The sequence below is a fragment of the Mangifera indica genome, chromosome 11 (genome assembly GCF_011075055.1).
Source record: "Mangifera indica cultivar Alphonso chromosome 11, CATAS_Mindica_2.1, whole genome shotgun sequence".
NCBI classification, from domain to species: domain Eukaryota; kingdom Viridiplantae; phylum Streptophyta; class Magnoliopsida; order Sapindales; family Anacardiaceae; genus Mangifera; species Mangifera indica.
The window spans coordinates 1,255,002-1,267,543 of record NC_058147.1 but is presented as its reverse complement, the minus strand read 5'-3'; the positions used below and the strand labels follow the sequence as shown (position 1 = coordinate 1,267,543).

Here is a 12,542-nt window from a genome sequence, read left to right as displayed (position 1 = left end):
TAAGATAAAGAAATTCAAAATTAAAAAAAAATATTAACTTTTTAATCCATTATAAATGTTAAATAAGATAACGATCAAGTCTGATAAGATTACAGTGACAGAAAGAATGCTAACTGAAATATTACATTCTCCATAGGTTAGAGTTTACCGAATAACAGTTTTCGAGCCTAATTAACAAAGAAAGAAACACTTTTCAAGAATCCGAACAGATTAGGACCAGAACCATTCTAAAATTATTTTGGGATTTGGATTTATTTAATGGAGTTAAAAGACAGGAAGCCCTAGCGCAGAACGGAAGGGCAATGGAGAAGAGAGAAGAGGAAAGCAATGGTGGGGACGTTGTGGCCCATCTTCTTTTTTTAATCGAGAAAGATAGCGAGTGGTGACTCGAATGGCTTTTCAGCATCCAACTTGGACTGTAACTGGGAATTGGGAACCCATAAATGGGCAGACCTTTATTCAATTCCCGTAGTTATCAGGAATGCTTCACCTTTTATCGTCATCTTGGCTTCACTTCTGGATGAGCACCAATCTGAAATTACTGTGGGTCATTCAGTGATGCGTCCAGGTGGCATATCGAGTGGATGGAATGGATACGGAGACAGCTTTATGTGTCTTTAATTATTGAATCTGAAATCAAAAGCTGAAGATGAACATGAAACAACGGAATGGATTTTGCACGACTGGTGAGTCATGGGATGGCAGGAAGAAAAATGGAGTGGAAATTTTAGTCATAAATGTGTCGCCCGAGGCCCCAGTCCGTGACGAGTCATTGCAGACGACAGGAAGCAAAATCAAAATTGGATATCTGTTCAGAATAAAGACTGTGTGACCGTGGCCTAAGAATTTATGGGCTCCAGCAATGATTTCAGAATTTCAACAAAAAAGGGAAATTTTGTGCGTGATCCATCTACCTCCAGCCTTCAAGACTACCGGTCAACTGCTCTAAAACATACACTATATCAATATAGATATAAATGTTAATGCATGTCATCGTAAGAAGTGTTATTTTATCATAATTCATAGTTATTTAATTACATAATGATATATTATTGTATTACACCCCTGCTTGTATCTATTGTTAACATTGGAGAGAAATAAGATCAGAACGGTGTTGCTCAACCCATAACACCAACATAAACAAAGCATATCTGGAAAATGAATCAATTCTATTTGGAGTACGAGAGATACAAAGACAATTATATGGCTCAAAAGGGTGTTGGTTTTCTGGTGTATTAGACTTGAATCTGTTGAAAGCATGCCATTGTGAGCAACGGTATTATGGATTCAGGTTTAAAGAAGCAATCCTGACCACAAAGGTAATTTCCAACTTCTGGGTCCTATACCCAAAGGAAAGAATGGCTTCCATTTTCCCTGATTGAAAATTTTAGTACAGTAATCAATAATATGATATGTAAGTCATTTTATATTCATGCACAAAAATTATTTTACAAACACAAATAATACGTCATCATATAATTGAATATATATACGTTTGTGCATGTACTAATACTCATCTAGAATAAATCTAACCCATTCCCAATGTACTAATTTCGATGAAGTTGCCATCAATGTCAATCATAAAAACAAATATTGGACAATTTTCTACAGCCATTATTAAAATTGAACAGATAGTTGAAATTATAATCACAAGCTAATGAGCTCTGATATTGTACCTCAAATCAATTAATATACAATTATATAACCGCTACCTATAAGCTGAACCCTGCCCTGGTTTAATTTCTACTGATTGTTATTACATACCTGCTTGGTGAATGAAATGCTAATATACCAGAAATCTTAGATTTTTCCATCGGTTATAATGAGAAGCTAGCTGTATGTATTATTCAAAACTAGAATCAACTAGGTGCAAATCACTTGATTCACAGCTTTATGTTTTCGGCTGTCCCAAGCTCCCTGGGATTACTGTTCTATTATGAAATTGGATATTGCAAAATTCTCGTCAACCAATGCAAATATGAATTATCCCCTTTTTAAATCTTCTAGTTTGATTTCCTCAAATATAGGTATTCTCAGGCATGCCTACTTTGTTTAGAATATTGGCAAGCCCAATCCTGAAGAATTCTAATCTCTCACTTAATGCCTGTAAGAACATACCTTCTAATGTTTAAATCTCCTCAACATGCAACATTGACATTGAGATATAGTGCGCTCATGTTGTTGGCCGTGTCATGGTAGATAAGCCACGCCCTCCCACAGGAATAACTCCCTGAAAGCTTTCATCTGATTCTTCCTCTACAGCAGCTGCACAACATAAAAATATGCAAATGAGAAGAAACATTATAAAAAAAAACTAGAAAAATGTATTTTCTTCTTACACCCTGATCTCATATAAAGACTCAGACCCTTTTCATTCTCTTCATTTATGCATTAATCCAGCTAATTCTAGTTATCTTAAGGCACTAGGCATGAGGAAAATGCAACAAATTAATCTTTACCAGTGTCTTCTTCACCAGCCTGAGCCCCAGCAATCCCAACACATGAATATAAAGAACCTTCATCCACTTTCAATTGTTCATATGCAAGATATATGTCCTCGATAGTAGCAGCTTCATACAAGGAAGTAAGTTCCTTAATACATGATATGTCCTGCACGCCAAAACCACATAAAGTAAGTAATCATAAGAATTACAGTAAAAGTTTAAGGAATAATCTGTATTTTTTTCTAAGTTTAACCAAATTTGGACATAAAACTATTATCCACTCCTGTCAAATGTCAAAGATAAAAAGTAAGCTCAGAAATAATCAAGTGACAAGATTTCCCATGTACCTTTCTTGGAACAGAAGATGCTTGCAAGTGAGCTAACAATCCAAGCCAATAAGCATTTGACTTGATTTCAGCTTCATGTCTCATTAGAAGGGTCCGCTTTGCCTGCGTAATGCACAGACACACCAGAACAGTAAACAACAAAACATTATCTCGAGTAAAAGCTCTCCTATGGAAAGAATAATTATCTGAAATACTGAAAATTCCACAAATTAACTTTAAGCAGAAAGCTATTCTCTGGAAAGAATAATTATCTGTAATTTGAGATTTGATTCAAACGATTTCCCCAGAAAACGTTTTCTACATCAAACACCTGTACTATAATAGGACTACTTTCATTTACAAGGTTATATAAAGCAGCATATGATAGATGTGTGAAAATTCACCCTGTCCAGCTCCCTGGGAACAATCCTGTTACTATGCAAACCTCTGAGGACATTCTTGCATGCCTCCACTGCTTTATGAACCTGCATGTTATATAGATCCAAATTTGGTTAACAGTCAGAAATGACATGTGCTTCAAATAAAGATGTCTGGAAAACTGAACTCCCACCTTGCCTGGGGTTGATGTTACAGATACCACATACCAGCCAAGCTTAAGTCTATCAAACAGATTTAATTCAAATGATACATCATAAGTTAATCCAAGAGAATCCCTGACTGTTGTAAAAAGCCTGTAGGAAGCAAATTGAAAAATTTCATGTCATTGGTAATAAACTAGCCACACAAATTGCATCTTAATTCTTGGATGCAAGATTTCATAGGGTTTCAATATACATAATTTATTTTATTTTATTTCAAAAAAAAATATATATATATATATATATATATTTGCAAAGTCACTAGAATACAAAATTCGACAATGTTCTATCAATTCCTGCCTTCTGTATATCAAATAAAAGTACTATATAATACTAGATAGACAGATTACAAATACAACTAAAATCAATTTATCCACAAATAGAATAATAGATAAGACATCCCTAAGGATAATCTGTTTGCTAAGTTGTCTGTGCTCACAGGCCTGGAATAGATATATCATACCCTTTCACTCCAGGTGCGCAAAACTAACATTTTGATTTCTAAGTTCACTAATTCTTGTTTGTGTCTATCAGAAACAGAGAGATATAGCACAATAAAATCCTTGGACTATATCATTTATCAATACTTTGATTCTGAATGAGAATACTCCACAGCCGTTTATAAAATGTTTGAATGACCTTCCTGCCTTTGGGATCACAGTCCCATTTTAATTCTATGCTAACTCTTCCCTAGTAAATATGTTGATAAATTACCTAATGAAATCAGACTGGGAAACTTTCAAAATGAAAAAAATGCAACAGGCCACAAAGGAACACATTTAGTCATCAGCTCTACTAGATGTATTGGCAATGAACATGGTACAAAAATTACCTAGAATTTATGATCTCAGCCAGCAGTCCCAATGTGATACCAAAGAAAAGTGGATGTCTGAGAAGTTTTCTTTGTTGATCCTTCTCAATATTATTCCCCTCTGAAAATGGTTCCTTATTTTTAGGCTGTAGATCTGCATAAGCATTCGAGTTAATTAATCCTGAATTGTCATTGGAGTATGAAGTGATTACATTCCAAAAACTAAATAAATCTTACACGAAAATATTAGGAGATAGAGTACACAGATACATAAAATTATTCAAATTAGTTTATGCATGTGAAAACTAGCAATATAATTAAAGAATCATAAGTTTGCTCACAGAACTTCCAAGCGAGCATTACATATCATGCATAAACTTACCATAAGTAGTTGAGCTATCACCCATTGACTCAAACAGATCTTCACCATCAACTGTAAACCCCCAACGATTTGGAGCAGGGCCTGCAATGTAGGCACAAGCTCTCTCATCTGTGTCCTTCAGGAATGCCTGATTAAAAGGTGAAAAATGATTATTAATATGGTTTTTCGAAAAAAAAAAAAATCAAATTTCTAAGATAAATACAAACTTTGCTACATTTGTAACCAAAATACTTCATAAGCATTCCACATTTTTGCATGCTAGAAAATTAGAAATTAAACATAAAAATATTGTAAATATCTTATTCTCACTTGTTGGTGTTGCAAATCAGATGGAGATGGTCGAAAGAAGATTGGACTAAACTCATCCTCTCTCTTAGAATCAGTTGGTGCTCTAACTGTGCCTAGATAGTCAAGAATACAAGACTCAATTTCCTCCTCCGCAAAGTCCCCAACAATACTTACCTAAGAAAACCATTTAGATAATAAGAAATCTCATATCAGATGTGATGTTCATAAAAAAAATTCTAAAACTTGACAATTACCCACCTCCATATTATTCCCAACAAACTGATTCATTACTGCATCTTTTACTGATTTCAAAGTTAAACTTTCTAATGATTTTGGTGTAGGCTCCACAAACCGCTCATCTCCATTCAACATTGCCAGCATGAGTTTGTGTGCAGTTGCACGTTCCAAGCTTTTGGGAATCGACCGATAATATGAAAGATATAACTGTCTAGCTCTGTCAAAGGCATCATCCAGCCAGACACTATGCTGTAAGTCAACAACCACTGTTAAACAATTGACTGAACAGGAAGTGTTACCAAGTCATAGTATATAAAAATGCCACAAGGAAGAACAAAATATGTGCAAAATAATGATTATGGTTGACATAAATAGAGATACCTCAAGCACCATATGGAGTAACTGGAAAGCTGCACGCATTCCATTATCTCTTAGAGTAAAACGGAATTCCATAGCAATAAATTCCTCGGTGGACTCCAAAGAGCAATTTATCAAGTTATTTACACAAAACAGTTCAACCTGGAGAATCAATTAAAAAAATGAGAGACAGCCGCATAACAGCAGATTGTGAAACTACAATGCTGAGAAGTGTTCCTACCATTATGTATATAAATACAGTAATTTACTACCCATGCTTTGAGGTCAGAAGCCCATATTAACTTAAATGTTAATTAAGATAAGGTAATAAAATGAAACAAGAAGGAGAAGACAAGAATGATTTTATCCATGGAAATGCACTTTTTGATTCACTACATTATACATTTTTGCTTCTGATTTTCACACAGAAGCTCTTACATTTTTCTTCTATAATACAAGCAAAACCTTGGTTCCATCAATACACATTTGTAGATAACTGAAGAAATAAATTTCTACACCTTAATGATACATGACGACATATCTTGCATACATATGAAGGACCAATACCAATACAGAACTATGTATATGTGTGTGCATACTATTCATAAAAGTGTAACTGTGAAATTACAAAGGTATAAAACTAAATAGAATATAACTTAATTTACCTGTTCCCTTGAAAAGTTGCCCACACGACCACCCTCACTAAGAGTTCGAACACCCACAACAACAGCTCCTCTTGACTCAGAACTTTCAGCTGCTCTCCCACCGCCAACAATAAGCCGCATAACACCTCCTTGAGATTCAGTTTTTGAAATCTGAATGGCAATGAGGGTATAAAAGCTGAAGTATAATCAATTATGCAAACACATACTCCTATCGATGTGAAAACATGAGAAAACTGACCTGAAGATCATAGATATTTTTCTCATTTAAAGGCAATCAATATAGCAACTGAAAGATGTAGGCTTCTTAATAATAAGGATTGAAATTTTTACGACAAGAAAAATTAGGGAAACAACAAGACTCTAGGAGAAAAAAAAAATTAACCTCAAAGGAAAAAGAGAACTGCAAACTGTTACTCAACAAAATATCTCCTTTCCAAGCATTTCCAATGTTCTGAAAGATCTTAAATTACATTCAAATATACATAAAAACACATAAAATATGCAAATCTAAATAAAGAAAACAAAGAAGAAAAGTTATACCTTATAATTAATAGGAATTCCATTTGAAAGACGGCGTTGAGTGATTCCAGTTTCCTTGTCATGCACTTTCGTGACATTTAATTCAGGACTTGGAGGAACGAATGATGGCCTGCGCTGCAACTTTAGCTCCTCTAACTCCGATAAAGATATTAATTCCTTTGGAACTTCAAGCTGGCCAAACAAGATAATCACAATGAAGTTCAGGCCTTTATTTTCACATAGGTACAACATTGAAATGAATTTAAAAGCTCATATCAAGAAAAATTCCAAAGGACACCTCAGGCTCAGCTTCAATTGGCTGTTCTAGTCCTGATTTTATGGCATCTGTTATCTCACTGGGGGATATCTTGAATTCGGTTTCACCAATGCCATCAACATGAACCTTCTTTGGAACACATGCAACAATTGCTGCAGGAACAGGTGCAGAAGGTTTTCCAAAATCTGAGATAAATTCTAAGACCTTGGCACCAATGGAATTAACCTACAGCAGCAGACGATAGAGGATCAAAAACTGTGAAAGAGAAAAAATATTGATTTTTTAGACAAGAAAAAAACTCGAGCAAATCAGTAAGAAATATGCAAGTCCTATTACTACATTGTAAGAATTACAATAAAGATACTTGCGCCTTGCTTATGAGACCAAATCTGTTAGTAAAAAGTTGATAACCGAGATGCAAATTATATGTGGACCTAAAATAATAGACAATGAAATAAGCATGAGATACAACTACACATAGGTGGGTCAACACAGTTAGTAGACAATACCTCTTCAAGAGTAATTGTTCCAGCAATAGCAGTCAAGCTATCATGTCCTTGTCTCTGATCCATAACCATATGGCTAAGGGCATCACTCTCCATGATGAAATCCAGATTGTCAACAGATGACACATTATCAATCATAGCTGCAAGGTGTTCACTATCTTTCAATAGCGCATCCAAGTAGCGAGTCAATTCACCATTGGTGACACCAAATTCTTTAAGCCTTCGTACCTGCACCAACAATATATATCATTACCATCAAGACATGCAGGTAAAGAAGATCAAGTAGACTTCAATTGAAATTGTGAAAGAAGTACCTGGTACCTACTGAAGCCTAGTATAGTGGTAACTGATTCATTTATTTTTACCAGATAAACTAACCTAACAATTCATTAATAGAAGATCAAAAAAATATATGAATAAATAAAACTGATTACTTTCTCTTCTTGACTAGTTCAATTAGAGTTTATCCAAAATTAATGCAGAAGAATCATATAAACAGCATGATTAGAATCTTATAAGAACAAAACTTTCATTGAAATTGTCTGCGATGACACAGTTAGAATAGCAGAAAGTACAAACCTCTTGAACTGCAACTTTAATTGCATTTTGCCAATTCTTAGGTTCTGCAGTTACTGTAAGGGTAGTGACTGTGCATCCTTCCCTTCCAGAATCACTATGATCCATTTCAACAGAGGTAAACGGCGGATTTGAACTCTGAAATTTTCTATGAATTAGTTAAACCATTAAAGCGCAACACAACATGGCAATACATACAGAATACAAACACTTGGACTTGATGAATGATTCAACCACCACTATCCTCCCATAAGAAAAAAGTCCCAAATGTTTGGCTTAATTATTAATTTCTGACTGATATTTCTCTAAGGTAGGACCCAAAAAAAATGAAAATTTTCTAAAATTTCAAAGTGAAGTCTGAAAATTTTTGTGCTGCAGCATACCTTGTATCTTGTGTTAATCCGAAAATGCAAAGCAGACAAGAAGATTCTTTTCATCAAAACGTTTCGCAGATCACCATATGTTCGAACCTTATTCACTGGAATCTGCAGCAGAATTCAAAACAAAATGTTAGAGTGAAGAAATTCAAATGAAAAAAATCAACCAATTGAAAGTCACCAGACACAGATGAGAATGAGACCACATAAAACTGAGGAACAGTAAAAACAAGAAATTGCATAATGAACAGCAAAACAAGCAACACTCATTAAATGTGCCACATGTAAGTGCAAGATGCAAATGATTAAAGTAGCAACACAAGTCTTCAAAGCTCATACCTTGCAGAACATATTAATTGAGAAATTTTGAAGCAACTCATGCTGGAATATCTGTGGGGGATTTGTATTTGCAACACTTCCAGGGAGAGACCAATTATGCTTCACAGGAGGACGAACTGCATGTCTTTCCTTTTTAATGATTTTAGATTGATCAGCTGAACTAGATGATCGTTCATTGGATAGGCTTCCAGCCAGGCCAACTGACAGCTTAGGAACTAGAAAACTAGCCATTGCACCAAATGCACTAGGACTAGGAGATGGTGTAGAAGCTGCTTCATTTTCAAGGCCAGTTTGCTCAAAGACAGCCTGTGAGGAAGCAAAAAAATCATGGTCTATATACCGACTGCAGTCGTAAATTCAATATTTAACAATGTGGACACACATTAATTGCATAACCACAAGAAATCTTCAACATACCTCAATCTGATGAACTGTCTTTGAAATATTATCAATATCACCCACAATGTACAAGGTTGCATTAGCAGGGAAGTACCAACGCTCGTGAAATTTCCTTATTTTATCAGCATCCCATTTCTTAATCTGCTCTTCTAATCCAATTGGGAACCTTCTGCTTAGCTTGTTTTCAGAATGCAGATGTTGCAACAACTACATACAAAAGAATTTCACATGAAATTATGGATATTGACCAGTCAGATGAAGAAATGAAGGAAAGCCCAACCATATATTTTTTCACACCTGGCAATCAACACGATACTCTATTGTATTCATCATCTGTAGTTCTGAAAGTATGGCACGACGTTCTTTTTCAATTCGGGAAGAAAGGAATTTTGGATGGAAAGCTATCTGCAGAAATCAAATGGATACAAAATATAAGACACAACAAATGAATCATTTTCAGTTATTTATTTACTTAATCATTGAATAGATCACATCAGAAAGAAATTGATGCAAGTGATTCTGTCATAAACAATAACAAGGGCAATCGGAAAGAAAGAGAGCAAGTCCAGCTGATATGCAAGTAAACTCATTCATAAAAATCATATGGCAAACTCTGCTGTTCATACCTCATTCAAGGCATCCAATACAAGAGGAAGTAGATCTTCATCAGAGTCCTGGAAAGTGGAAAACGCAATCAATTTCAAGTTAATATAAGCATAGATCATTGATATGACTAGGGAACTGCTAGAAGCAAATAAATTTTAACATATACAGGAATATAAGGAACATCCCAAAGAGATAATAGAAACCTTTGTACAAGTTGGAGAATGGATGTGAAACACTGTATGGTGGAAATCAGTGTAGGCATTAGAACGGGCCCCTGTCCCAAGAAGTTTTTCACGTTTCTTACTTCCTAGAAATGCAACATGTTCAATCATATGTGCAATTCCCTGTTCATCATCTTCCTCATCAATTGATCCAGCATGAATTTCCATGTGTGCTTCAAACCTAAAATCATCCAAGTGAGTGGAGAGAGACAAAAAGGGAGTCTATTAACTTAAAGAATAAAGAATAAACATCGGGGTTCATTCATTTCGCCTTAGCAAAAATTCAAAGGAAAACTCTTTTCCCGAAATGAAATGTTAGACTCCAGGTTTAAAATAAACTTTTTTTAGCACTAGTTTTCAACAGTTTTTTATCAATGACTTCAAAACTTTTTCACATTATTTCAAAAAGATTATCCTCAATTTAGTTAATGGATACAATTATGTATCTACAATGTGCAGCATTATTATGTTCAAGGAAAAAACTGAAAATGGAGCATTCACCCAGAAAAAGCATTGGCATCCACACTACTTAACAAGTTTAATCATTCATATTTGACGAAAACAGACTTCTAAAAGGGTGGAACCATAAAACCTGATAATACTACTGGCTGAATATGTTCACTGAATAGATGAGAACCAAACAATGCTTTAAGGAAAAATCTTCTTCACAATCTAAAAGAAAATGGAAATCTAGTATTTTTCTATACTTCTCAAATCCCCGATAATGCTACTGATCTTTTTTAAGGAAAAAATTATAACAACTACTAAAAATGAATGAATCTTGCAAGTATATGCACCCTTAAGCACATAAATCATATTTAGGGTAAACTATACCTGCTTGCTGGAACTTTGTTTGGCAAAATAAGATAACAAAGGCCATTTTTCAATTGTCCACGAAACAGTTTTGGGTGAGATGGAAGTTCAGAGTTTAAAAATGCCTCAATTTCAGCCTTGATTGGCTCATGATAAAATGAATCCAAGTCCTGTCCATCAACAACACCATCTGGCCAGGTTGTACTAGCCGCATGTGGTTCATCTGGACCCACAGTTGCACAGGGAACGTGGACATGCTTTACCTGAAAATTATAAGTACCACAATTAGTGAAACTCTTTCCAGCATAAGGGGAATGAAATTGGGGATACAATGGCATAATAATATAAATATCCGATGCAGCTGCTAGCAAATGTGATGCTGTCCAACTCACAAATGCAATAGAAGTCCAACATTCTCACTCAAAATCTTACATTATGCAAACCCTCTTACTATAAGGTAGATTAAAAAAAATCAATATCTAATTCAAGGTGAAAACATCACCTTTTCAACCTCCACAGATAAAAGCAGTAGAAAGGCAAGATGAAAAATACGGAAAAAAATTCGATCGTTTTTTTTTTTTGTAAAAATGGATAAATAACTAAAATATTAAACAGAAATTTGTGCTCAGGCAACAATACAAGTGATCAACTCGCAATTCTGAAGTGCACCGGAAAGGAATTTAATCGTAGTAAAATCAATAACAACAAAAAATTCACAGAATTAAAAAGCGTGCTAAGTGAGCTACGCATCAAGAAGGCTTTGCAGATAGAAAATTCAAATAATAAGCAACTGATTACATAATTGAAGAATAAAATCACTTACACGAGCAGTGTGGCGTAAAGGAAAATCAGATTTGTGAAGAAACGCTCTAGGCTCGACAAATCTGGAACGAGTTCTACGGTGGTTAAGAGAACAGGTACCGCAATGAAATTGCTCTCGTCTACCGAAAACAAAAGCACGACTGTGTCGAGTAACAGCCTTGTTGAAACATGACGTCGATTCACCACCTGCAACTGACCACCTTCATCCGCCAAATTTCAAAACAAAAAGCATTAGATGAAAACGACGACACATTGGCGAAATTGAATATATAAATATATATTTTATGCTTCAGTGAGTACCTGGCAGGAGAAAGAAGAGAAAGAGGCTTCACATGGAAACGGTTTCGGAGCGGCAGATGTTTGCGTGGCCGTACAATCCGAAACCTGTTGTCTCTTTGATTCAACGACGGACGGATTTGAGGCACGCTTACCGAAGCCACTAGAGAGCTTGGTGACGTTGCCATTTTTTATCTCTATATCTATTCTCCAATTTTATTTATTTATAATTGAATTATTAGCAGGGTCACCTACCGCCGACCACGTAGCACCTGCTACAGATATTGAGGATTAGAGACGAACGAAAGAGAAAGAGAAAGGAGGAGCAGGAAAAGGTTAGGGAGGGTTCGGCTGCAAGATTTTTCGCGCATACAAACACTTAGTAATTCAAGTAGGTCTACTCCTCAACCGTCCGATTATAACATCTCGATGAGTCAACGATCTTTCTGTGGACTTGTTCACAGGGTATACTTCCCATTAAAGACCGGCAAATGGGTAATTACGATTTTTTTTTCCTGGCCAATAAGAGATGGAAAAGAAAATGTGGAAATAAAATAAAATTTTGGGGTTAAGAAATAGGAAACTTGTCATTCAAGGCCAATAGAACAAATTAAATATCTGTGAAACTGGACTTGTAATTTACACAGATACGGGCCTACGGGCCCAATAAAAATTGAGCTGGGCATAGACCCTTCCTTGCTT

General features: G+C 35.2%; 1 protein-coding gene across 2 annotated transcripts; it reads right to left on the bottom strand.

Moving 5' to 3' along the window:
* Nucleotides 1–993: 993 nt before the first annotated feature.
* On the bottom strand, nt 994–12,270 carry LOC123229325 (stromal processing peptidase, chloroplastic). Of its 2 annotated transcripts, XR_006504856.1 has the most exons (25): nt 11,865–12,268; nt 11,566–11,764; nt 10,764–11,005; nt 9,912–10,110; nt 9,729–9,776; nt 9,400–9,507; nt 9,121–9,309; nt 8,704–9,009; nt 8,371–8,472; nt 7,991–8,125; nt 7,415–7,639; nt 6,927–7,130; nt 6,650–6,820; nt 6,110–6,259; nt 5,469–5,606; nt 5,109–5,336; nt 4,872–5,024; nt 4,563–4,689; nt 4,202–4,334; nt 3,342–3,462; nt 3,175–3,255; nt 2,792–2,893; nt 2,460–2,610; nt 2,119–2,265; nt 994–1,374 (listed from the first exon to the last, which is right to left on the bottom strand). XR_006504856.1 is itself a non-coding variant. In XM_044655074.1 (24 exons), the coding sequence occupies exons 1-24, from the start codon at nt 12,026–12,028 to the stop codon at nt 2,174–2,176; spliced, it is 3,768 nt and encodes a 1,255-aa protein (XP_044511009.1). In that variant the 5' UTR covers nt 12,029–12,270; the 3' UTR covers nt 1,594–2,173. The 2 variants fall into 2 exon arrangements, 1 of the variants encoding a protein (XP_044511009.1); XM_044655074.1 differs by lacking the exon at nt 994–1,374 and having other exon boundaries at nt 1,594–2,265; nt 11,865–12,270.
* Between the last annotated feature and the right edge of the window lie 272 nt (nt 12,271–12,542).

What these genes read in the sequence shown, in the direction of transcription:
- LOC123229325 (XM_044655074.1), bottom strand. Translation starts at nt 12,028, where the DNA reads ATGGCAACGTCACCAAGCTCTCTAGTGGCTTCGGTAAGCGTGCCTCAA. An exon ending in CTTTACGCCACACTGCTCGT is followed by an intron (nt 11,006 to 11,565) that starts GTAAGTGATTTT and finishes TATAATTTTCAG; the next exon opens with GTAAAGCATGTCCACGTTCC. An exon ending in TACTCCATATGGTGCTTGAG is followed by an intron (nt 5,337 to 5,468) that starts GTATCTCTATTT and finishes GTTGACTTACAG; the next exon opens with CATAGTGTCTGGCTGGATGA.